The 22,523-nt window shown below is 40.5% G+C and overlaps 1 protein-coding gene across 3 annotated transcripts in view; it reads left to right on the top strand.

Moving 5' to 3' along the window:
* Window positions 1–22,523, top strand: part of LOC140495872 (long-chain-fatty-acid--CoA ligase 1-like) — a 155,169-nt gene that overhangs the window by 124,902 nt on the left and 7,744 nt on the right. For 2 of the 3 annotated variants that reach the window (XM_072595086.1, XM_072595106.1), the window contains 9 exons: window positions 459–510; window positions 862–935; window positions 2,075–2,152; window positions 9,699–9,833; window positions 11,385–11,519; window positions 12,486–12,581; window positions 13,870–13,942; window positions 19,728–19,816; window positions 21,496–21,612. In XM_072595086.1, coding sequence (XP_072451187.1) covers window positions 459–510; window positions 862–935; window positions 2,075–2,152; window positions 9,699–9,833; window positions 11,385–11,519; window positions 12,486–12,581; window positions 13,870–13,942; window positions 19,728–19,816; window positions 21,496–21,612 — 849 coding nt within the window. Of the gene's footprint in view, window positions 1–458; window positions 511–861; window positions 936–1,945; window positions 2,024–2,074; window positions 2,153–9,698; window positions 9,834–11,384; window positions 11,520–12,485; window positions 12,582–13,869; window positions 13,943–19,727; window positions 19,817–21,495; window positions 21,613–22,523 lie in introns of all 3 variants that reach the window. The other variant, XM_072595096.1, reaches the window with a different exon arrangement.

Genomic DNA, 22,523 nt, shown 5'->3' with positions numbered 1-22,523 from the left:
TGAGGGTCACCACACCTCCGGTGAGGTTGAAAAGGTGGGTCCTAATGGAAACTTCAGCCAGTACAGAATTTGAACTCCCTCTGCTGGTGTCACTCTGAGTCACAAGTCAGCTGTTGAGCCAACTGAGCTAACTCATACCCAGTCCTGAATGGATTGTCTAATTCAGTAACAAGAATATTACTTTTGTAACAAACTGACATGTAATGGTTCAAATATCTTTTTGGCTACTTATAAATGTGGGTGTTTTGCCTCTGTTTTGACAATAGCACTGTGGGTTTCTGCACCATGTGGACTCTAGTAGTTCATGAAGGTGGGCCACATTCTTTAATGCACCCAGGTCTTCAATCACTGGCTTTGAGCTCAATGCCTACGGACTATTTAAAAAGTGAAAGAAACATGAGACTGGAGATTTTCGTCAAGACATTTTTTATATAACCTGTTGTTTTCTATCTTTGTAGCCACCGCAACCTGATGACTTAGCTGTTATTTGTTTCACAAGTGGAACCACAGGCAAGTACTACTGGAATTGATGAGTCATTTCTGCTTTCTCTCAGTGGATATTCCCAGTTTCCAAGGTCAATATGCTGTTTCCATTGGCAACAAAAATCATAAAACTGCATTCAGAGTTAAACAGCTATGGATGTCCCAATTATTTTTCATACTTCACCCAAATTAGTTTTGTGCTGAAAATCTATAAAAAAAACATTTCGGCATTTTATAGTTCATTGTGTCACATCTACTTAATGTCTCTTCTCTTAACATAATTGAAAGATACATGTCCAGTTTCATCATGTTTGGCTCCGACTCTAACAGTGGCCTGATGTTGATTTTATGAGTTAATGGATCATGTTCCCTTTACAGGCAATCCTAAAGGGGCAATGCTGACGCATAGAAACATCGTGTCTAATTTCTCTGCATTTGTGAAAGTCACAGAGGTAAACACCAGGTGCCATCATCATGCCCTGTATTTCAAAATAGCATCTGTATTTTGTGTTTTTTTTATGATGTGCAGGTGTCATTTTAAATTGATTTGTTAGGTATGATATTTTTAAGAGAGCATGAACAATAATTAATGTGAAAATGATTTTATATTGCATTTCAAAAGTGCCTTCTTGCTTGATTTATTATTGTCACGTGTACTGAGATACAATTAAATTTTATCTTTATTTACTTGGCATTTCAAGTGGTGAATTTGATATCCCTTGGATCCCACACTCTCTCCTGTGACATTAAATGTTTAATGAGTTGCTTGCTTTATAGAGTGCTCTTTTCTTCAAGCGAGTAACATTAATTGTAAGGCAGTCATAGCTAGTATTGCAAGAACTGCTATGAAGTTTCTGTGAACATCACTTCACAATTCTGATGAAAGTGATTCCAGAAGGGAAAATTTCTGATTAAACTGTCTCTGCTGGTCAATGAATTGGTGACTAATGGACATAATTCTATTATCACCAGTAAAAGAATGATTGAAAAGTTGGAATAAATTATTGTGATTATGTTATTGCCCCATGGAATGTCAAGCCAAAAGCAGAACCTGTCACAGTTTTTAAAAGAAAAGTTATTAAATATTTAGAAATAGGTGACAAATGAGATGAAGCAATACTTTTAGATATCATAGCTGTGTTGGACTGGACACTCTCTTTCTGTGCCTCAGAATTCCCTGATTCTAAGAATGTACTTAAAATTTTATGTAAACAGTAGGCAGTAGCTTATACATGTATTAAAGGACTTTTTTTGCATTAATATGCTGAGTCAGTGATACTGTTAAGTTTAATGATTTAACAATATGACTAAGAATTATGGAGAACTTCAGATTTAAGTTTTTCAAGATTTCTTTTTCCTGTGCTTTGATTTTTTTTACTCTGAATTTAAACATGGGTGTATCTATCTTATCCTATATTCTTTCCTTTCACTTCATTATCTATCATCCTCCATAATCTTGCAGAATGTGAATGTCCCAACTCCAGATGATACTCTAATCTCTTTCCTGCCTCTGGGTCATATGTTTGAAAGATTGGTGGAGGTAGGTCTGTTTTATTAACTCAAACCTGAGTTGTGTGTTGTGTCTTTACAGGGACAATGGGTGGCATCACCCTCTGACATACACATTTCCTATTTACCACTTGCACACATGTTTGAACGCTTGGTGCAGGTAAGATAAAAAACTTCAGAAACCTAAACCATATTTCAAAGCATAGAATAGTTATGAGAGATGGTGGTGTAGTGGTAATATCAGTGGTCTAATAATCTAGAGACCCAGACTAATGTTGACAACGAGATTGGCACAAATATTTTCCTCTCCTCACCATTGTTAGCTTTGAATGCCACCATGGCAAAAATTTGAAGACAAGAAGAAAATCTGGGTTTTTTTTTTCACAAAGCTAATCTAATAGTGACCATTATCAGTTGTCATAAAAACCCATTTATTTCCTTAATGTTCCTTAAGGAAGGAAATCTGTTGACCTTACGTGGTCTGGTCTACATGTGACTCCAGACAAACAATAGTCATAGAGCCTAAAGATATACAGCACGGAAACAGATCTTTGGCCCAACTCGTCCATGCTGACCAGATATCCCAACCCAACCTAGTCCCACCTGCCAGCACTTGGCCCATATCCCTCCAAACCCTTCCTATTTATATACCCATCCAGATGCCTTTTAAATATTGCAATTGTACTAGCCTCCACCACTTCCTCTGGCAGCTCATTCCACACACGCACCACCCTCTGAGTGAAAAAGTTGCCCCTTAGGTCTCTTTTATATCTTTCCCCTCTCACCCTAAACCTATGCCCTCCAGTTCTGGACTCCCCCATCCCTGGGAAAAGACTTAGTCTATTTATCTTATCTATGCCCCTCATGATCTTATAAGCTTCTATAAGGTTACCCGTCAGCCTCCGACATTCCAGGGAAAACAGCCCTAGCCTATTCATCCTCTTCCTATAACTCAAATCTTCCAACCCTGGCAACAACCTTGTAAATCTTTTCTGAACCCTTTCAAGTTTCACAGCATCTTTCCAATAGGAAGGAGACCAGAATTGCACGGAATATTCCAACAGTGGCCTAACCAATGTCCTGTACAGCCGCAACATAACCTCCCACCTCCTGTACTCAATACTCTGACCAATAAAGGAAAGCATACCAAACGTTTTCTTCAGTATCCGATCTACTTGAGACTCCACTTTCAAGGACCTATGAATCTGCACCCCAAGGTCTCTTTGTTCAGCAACACTCCCTAGAACCTTATCATTAAGTGTATAAGTCCTGCTAAGATTTGCTTTTCCAAAATGCAGCACCTCGCATTTATCTAAATTGAACTCCATCTGCCACTTCTTTGCCCATTGACCCATCTGGTCCAGATCCTGTTGTAATCGGAGGTAACCTTCTTCACTGTCCACTACACCTCCAATTTTGGTGTCATCAGCAAACTTACTAACTGTACCTCTTATACTCACATCCCAATGATTTATAGAAATGATGAAAAATAGTAGACTCAACACCGATCCTTGAGGCACTCCATTGGTCACAGGCCTCCAGTCTGAAAAACCACCTTCCACCACCACCCTCTGTCTTCTACCTTTGAGCCAGTTCTGTATCCAAATGGCTAGTTCTCCCTGTATTTCATGAGATCTAACCTTGCTGACCTGTCTCCCATGGGGGAACCTTGTCAGAAGCCTTACTGAAGTGAACTCCATATAGATCACATCTACTGTGGTTGACTCTTAACTGCTCTCTGAAATGATGTAGCAAGGTACCCAGTTCAAGGGTAACTAGGGATGAGAAGTAATGCTACACCCATTTCCCATACAAGACTAAAAACATAGTTAAAGTTGAAAAATGTGTTGCTGGAAAAGCGCAGCAGGTCAGGCAGCATCCAAGGAGCAGGAGAATCAACGTTTCGCGCATAAGCCCTTCTTCAGGAATCTAAAAACATAGTTAAGAAAGTCGTACTCAATTTGCTCTAGCAGTTGGTAATAATATTTGAATAGCATGGGTTTTTGGTTTTCATTCTGTCATGACAGAATATGACCAAACTTCAGCTTTGCAGCAGTTTAAATCCATAGTGATAGGCCAGTAAATTCTACCTTTCAGGTCTATATAGGAATTGAATCAATGCTACATTTAATGTAATACTGGTAGTTCCGCTATAATGCGTGTTTTATTAATGAGAATTCACTATAACGTGAATGACAAGTTGGAGGCACTGTTTCTAAAGTGTGAACTTTTAAAATGTGTGTTGCTGTAACATGATTACATTGCCCACTCTACGTGCTGTTTCTAAAGCACGATTTTTCTATAATGCAGGGTTGCACAAGAATGCAACCATCGTGTTGTAGAAGAACTTCCTGTACCTCAAGTATGTAGCTCCAGTGAATTCCCTGCATGGTCAAAGAATAATAAAGACATCATATAGAGAAACAAAAATTCATAATTGAAATATTTTATGTATGAGTTTCATATGACGTTAAATAGAAGTAATAAGGGCTACGGGGAAAATGCGGGTAAGTGGAGTTGAAATGCCCATCAGCCATGATTGAATGGCGGAGTGGACTCGATGGGCCAAATGGCCTTACTTCCACTCCTATGTCTTATGGTCTTATGGTCTTAAGTTTTGACATCCTCAGAAAGTTGGTACATTAACTTCAAAAATATATTTTGGTTGGCAGGCTGTTCCACTTCTATATCCTCCTGCCTTCTCACCTTAACTTTTAATATTTGCTCAATAAAGAATTGTCAAGAGTTTGAATTAAGTAAAAATGAATTTTCAATAAATGATTGTCCATTATCTCTCTTCATAGATTTACGCAAAGTTTAGATTAGATTCCCTACAGTATAGAAGCAGGCCCTTCAGCCCAACCCAACCCTCTGAAGAGTAACCCACCCAGACTCATTCCCCTACCCTATATTTACCCCCGACTAACATACCTAACACTATGTGCAATTTAGCGTGGCCAATTCACCTGACCTGCACATGTTTGAAGTATGGGAGGAAACCAGAGCACCTGGAGGAAACCCACGCAGACTCAGAGAGAATGTGCAAACTCCACACAGTTTCCCAAGGTGGGAATTTAATCCAGGTGCCTGGTGCTGTGACGCAGTAGTGCTAACCATTGAGCCACCGTGCCGCCAAATCTAAATTAAACTCCATCTGCCACTCCTCATCCCAATGGCCCATCTAATCACGATTCCATTGTAATCTGAGGTCAACTTTTTCACTGTCCACTATACCTCTAATTTTGGTGTCATCTGCAAACTTACTAACCATACTTCCTATGTTCACATCCAAATTATTTATACAAGTGATGAAAGGTAGTAGACCCAGCACCGATCCTTGTGGGACATCACTGGTCACAGGCCTCCAGTGTGAAAAGCAACCCCTCACCTCTGTTTACCTTCGAGCCAGTTTTGTATCCAAATGTTTAGTTCTCCCCGTATTCTATGTGGTCTAACCTTGCTAACCAGTCTACCATGAGGAGCCTTGTCGAACACCTTACTGGAGTCCATATAGATAACATCCACCGCTCTGCCCTTAGCAATAACATGCCATTTTTAAAAATCAATTTGGCCAAGTTTTTTTTTACTGCTTATATTTTTCCCAGCACCCATGGTGTGTGTGTGTACAGGTGTGAGACACAGTGAGAGACATTGGCCAAGATTATTACTAGATTAAGTGTGATTAAAGATAGATGAAGTTTACCAGTGGTGAACTTAGAGCTTAATAGGGGGTCTTTAACATTATGCAGGGTTTTGGTTGAGAGAATATTTTGTCCTGTGCAGGGAAATATAACTAAAGACCACCAGTATGACAGTAGTCACTAAGAACTCTAATAAGGAATTTAAAATAAACTTCTTTACCCAAAAAATGGTGAGAATGTGGAACTGTCTACCAAGGGGAACTATTGAAGTAATTAGTACAGAGGAAAACTAGGGATGGGGGGAGAAGGGAATACTTGGGTACCATGGTAGATTATGATGAGAAGAGATGGAAGAAGACTTAAGTGGAGTGTAGGATGATTCAGTTAGCACTGATCAGATTGTACGGATTGTTCCTGTGCTGTATATCCTAAGCAATAAATGCCAAATGGTGTCTGCTTTGGGATTAATATTCTCAACCCCTGCACAACATGGATATTGGTGAGAAAATTGGGAGAATCATACGAGACTGGCAATTAGGAGCTTCCTGTTTTTGAGAGGAGAAAAACATTCAATTTTCCAAGTGTTGAATAGGGAGATGAAATTCTTTCTGCTGAGCAGCAAGTAGCCAATTTGCATGCACGAACATACTTGTGATTACATTATCTTGTCCCATCGATATGCAGCTCCCCATTCTCCCACCTGCCAAATTGAAACTAGACAGCATCAATTACCGACATGAAACAGCATTACCAGGTGACTCCAGCTCGCCACTTACTCCCTCTGACCCTCCATCAGTCATTAATATCTCAGGGCATGCACACTGGACAGCTATAGAGGGATGGTGCAGAACATATGAGACAAGTTTGGGAAGATAGTGTGAGAAAACTTGGTAAGGCTATGGTATGAAAAGAAATTCTCGAAGGAACTCACTAAAATTGACCCTTCACTGATTTCTGGTAAGATCCCAGTTCATCCTTCTTTAATCACACTTAATCTAGTAATAATCCTGAGCCAAATTGATTTTTTAAAAAAGTGACATGTAAATGTACCGTCAATCTATCAAGAGAGATAATAGACAATCGTTTTTTGAAAATTCATTCAGCTGCCGTGGAGCATTTCCAGGGAGAGAGAATTGAACCACTGTTCTTTGACATATAATAAATTTACCTTCATTCAACCTATCATCAACTTGAGCGGTTGTCATTGACCCAACACTGAATTGTAGACCTTGGCTTCAAGAATAGATCAAAGACTAAAAATATTTCAGCAAATAACTTGATTCCCCAAAGCCTGTCCACAAGGCATAAGTCAAAATTGTGATGCAATACTGCCCACTAGCCAGAATGAGTGCTGCTCCAACAACACTTAAGCTTAATGCCATCAGTTCAAAGAAGTCCACTTGATTGGTACCATATCCATATACTTCCACTCCCTCCACCACAGATACTCAGGAACAGCAGTATATGCTATCTACGAGATGCACTGCATTCACCAAAGTTCCTTAAACAGCACCTTCAAAATACATGACCATTACCATCTAGATGGACAAGAGCAGCAGACACATGGGAATACAGCCACTTGTAAGTTCCTCTCCAAGCCACTCACTATCCTAACTTGGAAATATATTGCCGTTCTGTTTATATTGTTGGGCCAAAATCCTAGAATTCCCTCCCTAACAGCATTCTGAGTCAACCCTCTGCAGGTGGACTTCAGGAAGGCAGCTCATCATTATTTTCTCAAAGGCAACAAAGGATGGGCAATAAATGCTGGCCCAGCCAACGGAGCCCATTCATTTTTATTCAGTTGTGGGATATTAGTGTTGTTGGCTAGGCCAACATGTTATTGCCTGTTTCTAGTGCCCTAGAGAAGGCGATGATGAGCTATCCACTTTGACCACAATACCATTAGAACGAGGTTCCAGGATTATGACCCAGCCACACTGAAGGAACCATATATTTCCAAGTCTGGACAGTGTGTGGCTTTGAGGGAAAGTTGCAGGTGGTGTTCTCACAAAGTTGCTGCCCTTCTCCTCTTAGTTGAAAGTGTTTGGAAGATACTGTCTGAGGATCTTTGGTGAATTTCTGCAGTACACCTTGTAGATGTTGCGCGTTGCTTCTACGAGCATTGGTGGTGGAGGGCATGAATGTTTGTGGATGTGGTTCCAATCAAGCAGGTTGCTTTGTTTGAGACGGGGTCAAGCTTCTTGAGTGTTGTTGGAGCTGCACTCACCCAGGTAACTGAGGAGTATTCCTTCCTTAATGGTGCATTGTAGATGGTGAACAGTTTTTGGGGAGTTAGGAGATGAGTTATTTGCTGCAGTATTTTGAGCCACTGACTTGCTTTTGTAGGTACTCTATGGTTAGTCGCATGAATGGGAAAAAAAAGGAAAATTTGTAATTTAGTGTGCTGAAAAGGCAAAGTGCTCCTGACATCTAATGATTTGGAGACGCTGGCGTTGGACTGGGGTGTACAAAGTTAAAAATCACACAATACCAGGTTATAGTCCAACACGTTTATTTGGAAGCACTAGCTTTAGGAGTGCTGGATTTGTGGATTCGCCACAATCACCTGATGAAGGAGCAGAGCTCTGAAAGCTAGTGCTTCCGAATAAACCTGTTGGACTATAACCTGGTGTGTGTTGTTTAATTGATATCTAATGTTCATGATCAATGTTAATGGTGTTTAATTGCATACAAGTCAAAGGCATTAACAGGGGATTTACTCATTATCCAATAAACAGGACCAGACTGAAACTGGTGTGGCAGAAGTGGGTACTGCAGATGCTGGAGATTAGTCATGTATTAGAGTGGTGCTGGAAAAGCACAGCGGGGCAGGAAACTCTTTTATATCTTTCCCCTCTCACCCTAAACCTATGCCCTCTAGGTCTGGACTCCCCGACCCCAGGGAAAAGACTTTGCCTATTTATCCTATCTATGTCCCTCATAATTTTGTAAACCTCTATAAGGTCACCCCTCAGCCTCCGATGCTCCAACAGCCCCAGCCTGTTCAGCCTCTCCTTATAGCTCAAATCCTCCAACCCTGGCAGCATACGTCTTCACCCAGGGAGTGGTGGCTGTGTGGAATGCTCTGCCCCAGAGGGCAGTGGAGGCCCAGTCTCTGGATTCATTTAAGAAAGAGTTGGTTAGAGCTCTCAAGGATTGTAGAATCAAGGGTTATGGAGATAAGGCAGGAACAGGATACTGATTAAGGATGATCAGCCATGATCATATTGAATGGTGGTGCAGGCTCGAAGGGCAGAATAGCCTACTCCTGCACCTATTGTCTATAAATCTTTTCCGAACCCTTTCAAGTTTCACAACATCTTTCTGATAGGAAGGAGACCAGAATTGCACGCAACATTCCAACAGTGGTCTAACCAATGACCTGTACAGCCGCAACCTGACCTCCCAACTCCTGTACTCCGTACTCTGACCAATAAAGGAAAGCATACCAAACACCTTCTTCACTATCCTATCTACCTGCGACTCCACTTTCAGGCAGCTATGAACCTGCACTCCAAGGTGTCTTTGTTCAGCAACACTCCCGAGGACCTTACCATTAAGTGTATAAGTCCTGCTAAGATTTGCTTTCCCAAAATGTAGCACCTCGCATTTATCTGAATTAAACTCCATCTGCTACTTCTCAGCCCAATGGCTCATCTGATCAAGATCCTCTTGTAATCTGAGGTAACCGTGTGCCATCCAGCACACCTCCAATTTTGGTGTCATCTGCAAACTTACTAACCATACCTCTTACGCTCGCATCCAAATCATTTATAAAAATGAGAAAAAGTAAATCCTTGTGGCACTCCACTGGTCACAGGCCTCCAGTCTGAAAACAACCCTGCACCGCCACCCTCTGTCTTCTACCTTTGAGCTAGTTCTGTGTCCAACTGGCTAGTTCTCCGAGAAAAGACAAGTTAGTGTTTCAGGTCTCATACATTTTTTTCAGAACCCAGAAAGGTAATGAACTCAGACTAACAAGGGCATTGTATTCCTCCTTGTTTATAGAGGTTTATGTGAATATTGTAGCTTTTATGCTGATATATCTAATTTACTTTGCAGATTGTGGTTCTATGCCATGGTGCACGAATTGGCTTCTTTCAGGGAGACATCAGATTGCTAATGGATGACATCAAAGTTTTGCGGCCAACTATTTTTCCTGTTGTCCCTCGACTGCTAAATAGGATGTATGATAAGGTATGTATGAGCTCTTTCTGTAGTTTATCTATTGTGATTTGCAAGACCGAATGTTTCAGATTTCTTGGAAAAATTAAATCGCAGTACTGTGCAAATTATTGTTTTCCAGTTACCAGTTGTAAAGAAGGCTAGGATTCATAAGTGGATATTTAACCAACCTTTAAATCATTTGCCATTTTGTAGGTAAAATTGACAAGTGATGCTTTCTAAAAGTCAGGCCCATGCTTGGCTGGACATTAACCATCAGCTTTTGACAGAAACTCTAATTCTGCAAGATAGCAGCCTCTTGTATACTGCAAAGCAGCTTTGTAAATTCCCACAACCTCCAGCCCATTTACGACTGTCTGATCCATTGACAACAGATCTAAAGGATGCCTCAATTAGATTTTACATAGACATACTAGAAATTACAATACAGAAACAAACATTTCTGCTAGGTGTTGATTTGTATCCTAATCCTATGTACCCATTCCAAGGATCTTTGACACCAATCCCAACCCATTTCCTTCATCAATCTATCTAATCTATTAATTGTTGACATTTTCTCTTCTGCAGTCACTAACCTCTGGCTATGTGTTTTACAGTCTATTAACTGTTTATGTTCCAATAGAAGTTATTCACTCTCTTCAATATTTACTCCTTGTTCTAGATATGTGTTTCTACTTACCCAGCTGTTTGCAAATTAGTGTTAAACACATCTGTTAAATCATCTGGGAATGTCTGTTGCAATCTCTCATTTTCTTCTATACCAGTGTGTTCACTGTCTGTCACTTTTAATCTTAGTAACCCTCAATAATGTTTGTGTTTTTGAAGTGCTCTTTATTTTCCGATGGGGCTTCCTATGAAGAGGAGCAAGATATTGAGTTCAGCTTCTAAAAGAACCTATAACTACCATTGTAAATGATGGTAGTTATGATGTCTAATAATTATTTTGTTTCTTCCCTTTATTGTTTAAACTTACTAAACAGCCAGATGAATGATTAAAAGATCATCTATGGATTAGATTTAGTTGTGGAGAGAGATTTGAGAAGAGGGATCTCTTATTAGAGTTGGAGAATAATGGAAAATCTACTGATCAAGATTATGATGAGTTACAGCAAAACAATATTTCCACTGCTCAGCAAGACAGTACTGAGGGAGCACAGAATTAAAATCAAAAACAAATTTGTTTGGAAGCAGATTAGAAGATTGAATTCTTTGCCATAAACGTCTGATTCCATAAATTATTTTAAGAGGTGCTTATGAGGTAAAGGGGATATGAAAGGAAATAGGACTGAACATGATCTTGTGATTAATTGTGAAGATGTGTGGAGAATAGCAAAGCTTCATATCTGATGGACTGAATCGTCAGTTTCAGTGCTGTAACATTGTATGACTCTATGAAAAAGAAAGTGACTGTGGCATCAAATTTATTTTTCTCAAACACAAGTAAAGCAAAAGTCTTTAGAAATCTTTCATTTCCTTTTGATTGCATTCAGTTGCCTAAATTAGGAATGAGCTGACTGCAATTTCAGTGCTTCTTTGATAATTTAACATGAGTTTGATTTGTAGATCCATAGCCAGGCGAACAGCTTTCTAAAAAGATGGATATTGCAAATTGCTACTTGGAGAAAAACAGCAGAGCTTCGAAAAGGTATAATGCGACGCAACAGCATATGGGACAAGTTGGTTTTCCGGAAAATACAGGTTTGTATCACACATGCAGGTTCTAACTAGGGAAAGGCTTTATCTAATAATGACTATTTAACATTGAACCCTGATGCGGTAGTAGCATTCTATTGTCACTTTTTAACATGGAAAAAAAAGCACCACCAACTTTCTTACATGTGCCCTGCAACAGTATCACTCGACACCAAGGATTAGCGAAACTTAAACATCAAATTGTCTAGGGCAGGATCATGAGATTTTTGGCACATACTACCAAGGTGAAAAGGGCTGAGTGTGTTCCATTTGACTTTTGCTCCAGTAAAAATCTGGCATGGGCTCTGGCTGAACCAAAAGTATAGTCAGGATGAATTTCCAGTTTTATGTTAATTCTCACCAGCTTTACCCCGACTATTTGAAAGCCCCAACAATGGAAAAGTACCTAAAATCAGGTGAGAAAATTTAGCTTTGGTTTTGGCTTTCAGTATTTGCAAGATCCTGGTCCGTCTAGTTCTGTCCAAACAATAGCTGTGTGACCTTTACATGACTCACCAAGTGGGAATTGCTGCCATTTTACAGCCTTTACATTGTAACATGACCAGGCACAGCCTGCAATGCCGCCCTCCACAAGCAGGCAGATTTCTGTCAAGTGGGAGAATGAGGAAATTTGGGCCAGACAAGATTTTGTTAAACAGGACTTCCATGGGTTATTTAACATTATGTTAGCTATTCCATTCTTGACCAGAAGGATCCACGAAGATGTATGTAAATCTCAAAAAAATATGAAAATCCGTTCAATAGATCTCCATCTCCTTTGCTTTTTGGGTTGTGTTCTGGAAGTGGGAGCTTTCTGGCTGAATAGAAAAAGTAGTTGTGTTTCATGACATTTTGTATATAATTCAACAGCAAAAGTATTACTTTAATACACCGTAAAGAAATATTGATGTTTGGTGCTTGATATTCAAATTTCTTCAATATTCTGGTTATCTCTGCGCTTTCTATCTGCAGGATAGTCTTGGTGGCCAGGTAAAATTAATGGTAACTGGTGCGGCTCCAGTGTCTGAGACCGTGCTTACCTTCATCAGGGCTGCTGTCGGTTGCCAGGTAAGCTGTACTTCTGATCTGTGATCCTGTTTAAACATTACTAATTTTTCATTTGTACGTGAAACTTTAGTGAGCAGTTTGCTTGTCTAGTTTCGTGGACCGGTTATCCAGTTTATTTTTAAATATGCAGTCAGAGATCAGGTGTGTTAATCATTACTGTAAGGAAGTAACTGTGACGGGAGTAGTCATCTGCTCAGTAGTTGGTGTCGTATGTCTCTCACACCCCTAACTTTCTTGCCAATTGAATTCCATGTCCCTAACACATAACACCCTGGTCAAAGCCACTAACAAAGTATTTGGGTACAACTACCATGATTTCTCATTCTTGGCGTTTTCTTTGTCTTAATGCACTGCTGACCATTTTTTTCTATAACATACCTGCTATCATCTGGTTTCAATTCCACCTGTTCCAATGCAGACGTCAGGGCTTTAAATTCTGCAAAGATTTTCTGTTTTCCACTGTAATTCTGCTGATTTCCCACAAGTCAGAAATTTCACAAAACCTCTGTGGAATCCCAAAACTCATGATTCCTCAAATGATTTCTCTTGCACCTGCAATTAATCTGTGGGATACACACATCAAGGCTGCATCTGTGATTCTCTCTTTCTACTCTTAACTATCTGAGTGGAATCCCATGACACCAATATTCATAGCCCAAGGTCAGCTTTTGCAACATCAACTTTACAGTTCATTGACTGTCATCAACTTCTCAAACTGTGATGCTTTGCCTTGAACCAACAATGGTTGGAACCTTTCCAAATGGCTAGGTTCCAATATTAAAATCTTGTACCCTTGTTCTGGAATTCCCACCACCCCCAAAAAATGGAAGCATTGTACCTGAATCCTGATCTTTCCTAACTTGGCATCCACACATTCTTGTCCACATTATCAGTGCTGCATGAGCAATCCTGAATGGGTGGGGACCTTCAGATTTTTATTTGTGTGATCCAGTAGACCAATTAGTAGAAGATCCATAAATTACAGAGTCCTAAGCTGAAACACACTGCAGTGAAATGCTAATATATTATACTTTGTATCTTCTTAATATTTTCTCATTTAGAATAGTGCACTCAGAAGTGAAGGTGCTGCTGATAAAAAGCCACTTGGGGGTTTGTTTGTATAAGTATCCAGATTCATGGAGTTACTACATCAGAATTCTTTTTTCAGCATTTTACCCTCAATTGACAAATGTTGAACCATGATTTGGGGGGTGGTGGGGGGGGTAGTTTCTGTTGAGCATAATCTATTTTTTAAAAGTTGATGTGCCTTTGTGGTAATCCTTTACAGTTTTATGAGGGATACGGACAAACTGAGTGCACTGCAGACTGTTCAATGACCCTTCCTGGAGATTGGTCAGCAGGTAAGACTTTCCTTTCCCCTAATAAATCTCTCAATACAATACATTGGTTGTTTCTAAAAGAACAGGAGGGACAAATTTGACTTGGTCTGCCCAACACCACAATTTACTGCTCTTGGTCTGCCTGCCTGACTCCCATTTTGCTTGGACCTCAGTCGAGGTAAGTCAGTGCACTTGTCTGAAGCAAGTGGGAAGGGAACAGGCAGGATGAAAAACAGTAATCCAGTGCGGGGAGCCTATTGCTCACCCCACAGTCATTTCTGCTGAGTGTTTTCTGCAGCTGTCCTTACTTATGGCAAATCTGAAAATATCTGATGGGTGTTATTTTTGTTGGATCCACTGTCCACTTGTGCATGGTAAGTAGACAATTGTTTACCTTTCTGGAATTGGCTAGGTGCGTTGGGATTCCTGAGAGCTCACATAGTGAAATGCAATAGGACCACAGTCCCTAAATTGTCCTCTCCTTTCTTCATGCCATGGAGAAGGTAGGAGTGGGAATGCTCCATGCCACTTGATTGTTTTCTGCCTGCATTTGAAACTGGTCTTTTGGTGTCTAATTGAAAAATACACTGATGTCTTTGTAAGTGAACAATTCTGAATGGTTGTAAACTGTGGATGACTAATTTATCGAGCTGAAGGTGGAGGGAAGAAAAGAGAATAGTTTTAAACACCCAGAGAAATCAAAACTCAAACTATAAAGAAAACATTAAATAGGTATATGGACAAGAGTGGAATTGTGTAGTGAGTCCATTCAGCCCAACAAGTTTGACCAGCTCTTCAATTGAGCATCTCTGCCTCGTGCCAATCTCCTGCTTTCTCTCCATGTGCTTGCATGCTGTTTCTATCCAAATAATCATCCTATGCCTAGGATAGGTAGAAAATAGAAGCAGGCCATTTGGTCCTCTTCAATGCCTCCACATTGGGTGGTACGGTGACACAGTGGTTAGCGCTGCTGCTTCACAGCACCGGGGACCCAGGTTCAATTCCCGCCTTGAGCAACTGTCTGTGGGGAGTTTGCACATTCTGTCCGTGTCTGCGTGGGTTTCCTCCCACAGTCCAAAGATGTGCAGGTTGGGTGAATTGGCCATGCTAAATTGCCCGTAGTGTTAGGTGCAGGGGCAAATGTAGGGGAATGGGTCTGGGTGGGTTGCTCTTCGGAGGGTCGGTGTCGACTTGTTGGGCTGAAGGGCCTGTTTCCACACTGTAGGGAATCTAATCTGAACTTGCCTCCACTGCATTTCCATGCCCAAAATACTTGCTGAATGAAAAAGATCTTTCTCACATCACCCTTGCTTCATTTGCACATCACTATTAAATCTCTGTCCTCTTATTCGAGCATGAACAGTTTCTCCCTATTGACTCTGTTCAATCTGCTCATGATCTTGAAAGCCTCTATTGAATCTTCTCTCAGCTTTCTTCTTCCCAAGGAGGATAGACCCAACTTCTTCAATCTGTCTTCATGACTGAAGTTTCTCAATACTGGATCCATTCTTGTAAGTCTTGTAACAGGATAAGTGTTTAAGTTTAGAGAGATGGATGTGGTATTAGTTTTCCATTCCATATGAACAAGGGAGAGTAGACCACTTGGCTCTTTGAGTGTGCTCCATCATTTGATAGGATCATGGATGATCTGATTTTAACCTCAACTCTGCATTCCTGCATGTTCCAATAGTCTTTCATCCCCTTGGTAATCAAGAATCTTTCTATCTCTGCCCTTAAAAATTTTTTAAATATTCTGTATCCACTGCCATTTGAGGACGGGAATTTCAAAGAATCTCAATCCTCAGAAAAATTGTTTCCTCATCTCTGTCTTAAATGAGCAAACCTCTTATTTTTAAACTATGACTCTAGTTCTAGATTTTATCCAATGAAGCAGCCTTTAAAAAAAGTGGGTGAAAAAATCTAACATTTTGGTTTGAACAATGTTATTTTTGCTGCCTTATTGCTCTAGACTTTTGTTCTCTCAACTCTTCCTCCTTTCACTTCTCTTCCCTATTACAGGTACACAATCCATTATCTGAAATCGTTGGGGACAGTAGTTTTTCAGAATTCGGAATTTTTCGGTTTTTGGTATAAATGGCATTTTCACAGTGAAATAATTTTTTAAAAAGACCTAACCGCAGATGCACATGTGAATAGTACAAGCGCTGAGACACAATTAATGCCTGTGAATGCTGGACCATGCCGGCATGTTGCATCGGAGTTCGAGTGGGTATGGAGTTGGCTCACCTGTTTGCACGCCAAAGTGACGCTCCATACTCCAAGAAAAGAGATTTTGGAATTTTGGATAAAGGATTGTTTACCTGTACTAACCTAAACTCTTCCGTACCATGGCATGAACTGAAAGTGATATAATCTGCTGTTTCTACTTTCTGTTTTTCCCATGCCTTCTCTGGATTGATTTTGCCATTGGGCAGGGAAACTAGCATTGAGAAAGCTGCAGCAGGGACACTGTATACACACAGGCAAGGGTTTAGGTTACGGAAGGGTTTAGATCAAGGCTTTGTTTTACGGCTGATCTCCTGTGCTCACTGAGCTGGTTCCTGCCTGCATGTTGCACAGTTCGTGCTGTGCCATGCCTATGAGTGAGTTGATCTTCAGCCAGAGTTGAAAGCTGCTGAAAGCACAGACAAGTTATTTTTTTCTTGCCAGTATTGGAGAATCATGGGAGTTTTGGAGGTTAATTGGTGTGCGACATGCTGAGATGGCAATCTGACGCATAGACACATTGGTACTGCTGGGTGATCATCCCAGTCTGCAGGCACAGAGTGCTGTCTTTGTGTTGTCTTTTCGGATTCTCAAGGTCAGGGGATCAGTGCTCGTCTAGTCTGGGGTGGTGGTATTTGGCGAACAGTCCTGTAGAATTAGCACAGGCAGTCAGGGGAATCACATATGGTTTGTTGATAATTTGTGACCATGGTAGTCAGGAGTCTAAGGGCTGATTGTTGAAATCCGTCAGGGGTGGTGAGGTGTGGTGTCAGGAATGGGGGGGGAGTCAAGGCTAAAGCATGTATGTATGTATGGTACTGAGGGTGGGGATCTCGAGTTGAAAGGAAGAATTCAGAATAACATTGGATAGACTTGTATAGAATGTAATTTATTGTCACTTGTATTTTTACAAAAAATACAGTAAGAAGTGTTTGTGTCACCATACTGCAGCACCTACATTAGTAACAGAAATCATATTAAAAAGATAAAGACAAAGTCCATCTTTGTTCAGTTCATGGATCATGGGTTCGCAAGGTCAAGGAAAAGACAGGATCAGCATTCTCTACCACCTCAAAAAGCTGGCATCGAAACTGCAGAATCTCGGACTACTGGAATCCCAGGCTGGCCACCATGCCTCTGCTGCAGAAGCCACCTCAGAGACCCACCTCATCGTCAAAGCAGCTGCTGAAGCAAAACACTACATGGGGCCATTGGAATCCCAAGTCGGATAACCCTGCAGAAGTCTCCTTAAGCATCCTGAGCTGGACCCACCATGCCACCGAAAACACAGACCATCCATCCCAGGGACCACCAGGGCGCCATGAGGAACAGACTACATTGCTGCGGCAGCCTCCAGAAACAAAGCTCTGCTAGAGCACGGTGTTGACTAACCCCTCATGGCCTCCACAGGAAGAAGGTAAAGGAGCAGGATGAGGGGATCCAAGATGGTGGCAATCTAGGAAGATCATGTTGCAGAGCTCTTCACCACATTGCTAGTGAGATGAACTCACAATGATCCTTTAAATGGGAGGCAAGAGAGATTGCAGGCGTTTCGGGAGAGAACACATGGGAGGTCTGAGAACGGCTCTAGAGTTCAGCAAAAAAAAATCCCAACCCTTGTTTCCAGTGTTTGCCACCGATGACTGTTCTGAGATGAGAGAAACTCTTTCACTTTTTCTGTTCCCAGTTCATGACCTTGGTATTGTGAATGATGGGCGCTGCTGCTGGAGGGATGTCAGTCAATGTGGAAGCCTATCTAAAAGCCCAGAAGCAACAACAGAGTTTGAGAAGCACCCAGCACAGAGAAAAGTAGCAGCTGCAGGGCCCCTTGAGATCTGTGAGTGAGCAGGAAACCCAGAGATTTCCTGGCCTGACTCCACTTCCTGAGTAAGAGCTAGGCACAATGCCGATGCATTTTACGTGCCCCAGGAGTCAGTAACAGAACTGTGCTGGAGGCTGGCGCAGGACCTAAGGGCTCACAGTTCCTATGAAAGCCACTGCAGCACAGAATGGCAATGCCACTGGCTTCTTCCAGGGAGCAGGAGGTGACCTGTGTGGGATTTCTCAGTCATGCACCCAAAGGCATCAAGGCAGTGGCCAGTGACATCTGTACAAGATCACAGTGTTTACTTCATTCCCCCATGAAGAGGTCAGTGCTGCAGCCTGGGCAGTCGAAGTCAGGAAGATAGCTGGCTTCACCCAGGTTCAGGAGTGCCGTTGACTGTACACATTGGCACTGAGAGGGTCATATCAAAACACTATGGAATTCATCAACAGGAAGGGGTTCCAATCCATTAATGACTGGGTGATCTAAAATCATCATTATCCCTTCCTGGAGGTGTGTGCTTGCTACTCTGGAAGCTGTTACAATTCATATATTCTAGAGCATTTGTGTTCCTAGGGCATTTGATGTGATGTAGGGGGCTTACAAGGCTGGTTACTTGGGGGGCGAAGGGCTCCCCACTGTGACCATGGCTCTCGACATAATTGAGTAACCCCTGTCCCAATGCACGAGGCTTTACAAAAATGGCGCAGGCAGCTATTAGCTGAGTAGCAAATTGCATGGTGCATTTTAAGGTGGGGTGGAAATTGGCTGTGAGAGATGCCACAGGGGCAGGTGAATATATAATGAGGTGAGTTTGGTGAGGTTTGGAGAGAAATCCTGCTAGGCCTTGCGATGAGAAACCCTCCAAATAACTTGACGCAATTTGGACTTGGACAAAAAAAGTAAGATTCAATCATTGGTAACAAATCTTCAAAACATAAATCAGATGCTGTATATTTATAATTAAACATTTCCATCTTTCCTTTTTAGAAATCACTTATTTCTCGAGTATACCCTCTCCGGCAGGTGTTGTTTCTAAATTTAGACAGACCACAACATTGGGAAATTTGCTGACAGTATGCTGAATTTCCTGAGTTGGGAGATATTTTGTTAAAAATACAGTGCAAATGCTCAAAGCGTTTTATATTGTTTAAATGCATCAGACTACAACTGAATATGTATGCAGTAAAAATATATATCGATAATGCCCAGGGTATGCAGTATTACCACCTCCCCCCAACCACAGATTGTACTGTGATTTCTGTTCCTTTTATTGATTCCACTGATTTAAGATTTCATGGAATTTTCGGGTGCATCTAACTTAATTTACTTGTTGCAGTTTTTTTGGTTGGTGTGTTCTTAGTAACTCAGGGTCAAGATTAGAGTGATGCTGGAAAAGCACAGCAGGCCAGGCAGGAGCAGGAAAATCGATGTTTTGGGCAAAAGCCCTTCATCAGGAATTGCATATCCAATGATAACAGTTTGAGCTGGTAACAAAATTGTATTCTGTAATTTTGCCCTTCAACACTAAATAAATACACAGTAGTAAAGCTTAATTTTCTTGATAACGTATTGGTTAGGTTGATATTCCATGAAAAATAATTCTTTATGCATGTTGAACAAATTTTAGTCTGGTTGATGAACGTTTTTACTGTTTGCATATACCTTTTTACCATGACCGCTGCCCATTATGGACGGCATATTAGTTCATGCAGGTGAACTCCTTCATTTCTGTTTCTCCTGTTTCATCTGCAGGACATGTTGGAGCTCCAATGCCTTGCAATCTGATTAAACTTGTTGACGTAGAAGAAATGAACTATTTTGCAAGAGCAGGGGAGGGTGAGGTGAGCAGATAATGTTTGTATTCTTGCATGTTATGAAGATTTAATTTTGGACTGGTGCATTAATCTAATGTAGAGGTGACTTAAAGACAGCATTAAGTTCTGAAATCCATTGCACAGTATGTTATCCTGAACCATGGGAATGTTCCACAAGGAGAGAAATTGGTAATTTAGCAACCTGATTACCTTCAGTCATATTGCTGCAAGAGTGAATTCAACTCTGAGAATAGGGTGTAGAATAATACCTTTTTTTAAGAAACAAAGTAATTAATGACATTAAAAAGCACAACATTTAACCTGAATTAAGCAGAAAAAAACATGCTGGAAATACACTGGTGGCATCTCTGGAGAGAGAAACAGAATTAATACTTGAGTTAAGCCCTTTCATTACAAGTGGAAAATGATAGATACATAATATATTTGTGTAGGTGAAATGGTGAGGTTAAGAAAAGAACAAAGGGAGGGTCTGAGAAAAGAGAAGGTCAAGGGGAGATATTCCATGTCATGAGGGGTATTGTTAAAGTTAACAAGGAGGCAGTAATTCCAACAGCAGAAAGGTTAGTAAAGAGCAGATGCAGATTCAATGCACTTTTTATAAAAGCACAATAACAACATGAAGAAACACTGTTTCACGATGAGTTGTTATGATTTAGAATGTACTGCAAAAAAGGATTTTTAAAAAATCAATAACTTTCAAAAAGCAAATTGGATAAACACTTGAAATAGGAAAATATTGGAGAGAAATGGGAGAGTTGGGGGAGAGGGACTAATTGGATTATACTCCAAAGAAGTGGGACATGCATAATGATTCTACGAATGGAATTAAAGTCTGAACTGAAGAACAGGAAAACCTCCTCACGCACGCTGGACAGCAAGCAAAAGGTTAGAGTGAGAACACATCCTAACCTATTATAGTGTTAAATTTGAAAGGCTCAGAAATGCCTCTCAATGTGGACATGAAACTCTCTGACAATATACTTTCAATATGGAAACCTATAAATGGTTATTTGAAACATCAGAGTGAATCAAAAAATTTTCAAATTGTTGGACAAAGTATGTTGTATTTGCACTGTTTAACTGCCACCTGCTGTAGTGTAAATATATGTTCAGAGAATAAGGTGAATAACCGTGTAGATTCTACAATCTGTTTAGATTCCTGGCTTTTATTTTTGTTTGTTCATTGGATATGAGCATCGCTGACAGAACTTGTAAGGACAAACTATCTAGGTGCAGGAGTGGACCATACAGCCTGTCTAACCTGCTTTGTCATTTAACATTCTCATGGCTGAATTTTGGTTTCAGCTGCAGTTGGCTGCCTGCTCCCCATATTTCTTTGAAATTTGGAAGGTGCTGTAGAAGGAGCCTAGGTAATTGCTGCAATAAATGGTACACAAAACTGCTGCCACTATGTGCTTTGCTGGAGAGTTTCATGGTTGATAGCTGGGGTGAAAATCAAGCAGATGTTTTGCTTGGATGGTATTGAATTCCTTGATTAATTTTGGAGCTGTACTTATCCAGGCAGAAGATGGCAGTGTCTGATGGATCAAACCTGGATATCCTTCCTATTGTTTTCACCAGATTATTTTGTGGAGGAATGAAGGTTAACACTTGGAAGTGCATTACTTTTATTATCAACACTTTGCTCATAGTGTCAGAAATTCTCTTTGTGTTTCATCTTTCAGATATGTATAAAAGGGACAAATGTTTTCCGTGGTTACCTTAAAGACCCTGAGAAAACAGCAGAAGCTCTGGATAACCACAGCTGGTTGCACACAGGGGATATAGGAAAATGGCTGCCAGTAAGGAAGATATTCTTGATTATCTCCTTGTTCAACAGGTTTGCAATGAAACTCTGTTGTTATAGGACCCTGAGAGATTCCAAAGGATTCAGATGTAACCTTGAAAATTTGTTAATATCAATTATATTGTTTGTTTTCCTCCTCTTTCCTCCCCCCCCCCCCCCCCCCCCCCCCACCACACACACACACTCTTTTACTTTGTTACCAGTATCCTCTCATTTTTTGTGGAAATATGATTTATTTTTAAATACAGTACTCTCCACCACTCTTAAACAATTGTGTTTGTAAGCTTTCATGGCCTCTGGAATGAGCTTTGGATTGGTTATTTATGTATCTGACCTGAGAGGTGACCCTATCAGAATTTGGAAAACTTTCCATTACGTGTGGTAATGCTAGTGTGAATAGAAATAGAAATAGCAGTTTAACTATGACAGAATAGAAATACTTCTTCTTTGCCTGTGAAGGTTTGAAAATTAATCATATGAGCAAAATAAAATGGTGTATAATATGTAAATTCATTGCTGCAGTAGCGGGAATTCAGAACCAACTAAAACTGTTGAGTATTGAAAAATACAAATTTTCAAATCATTTTAATTTTGGGCAGATTGTGAAATTGCTGAGGACTTGAAGATGTTCCCATTTTGAGCTCTTTGAGTTAAGAATAGCTGAGATTAGAATTCAGGCTGAAAGTTCATCTACTCTTCCCCACCAAATATCTAAACCCTTATCTCTTAAAGTTTATATGTTGTGCAGCAGGCGATACTTATCACTTTAGTTTCATTAAGTGAGATTATTAGTCAGTGCAAATTTAAGGAGCGGATTTGTGCTATGCAGCCATTAGGAATTCAGTTGCAATGTTGCAAAATCATTTAATGTGGCTTTCTTAACACTTACTCCCACCTCCCTACACT

The sequence above is a fragment of the Chiloscyllium punctatum genome, chromosome 2 (genome assembly GCF_047496795.1).
Source record: "Chiloscyllium punctatum isolate Juve2018m chromosome 2, sChiPun1.3, whole genome shotgun sequence".
Taxonomy (NCBI): domain Eukaryota; kingdom Metazoa; phylum Chordata; class Chondrichthyes; order Orectolobiformes; family Hemiscylliidae; genus Chiloscyllium; species Chiloscyllium punctatum.
Note: the sequence above shows the minus strand (reverse complement) of the source record. Positions and strands in the feature narration are given on the sequence as shown.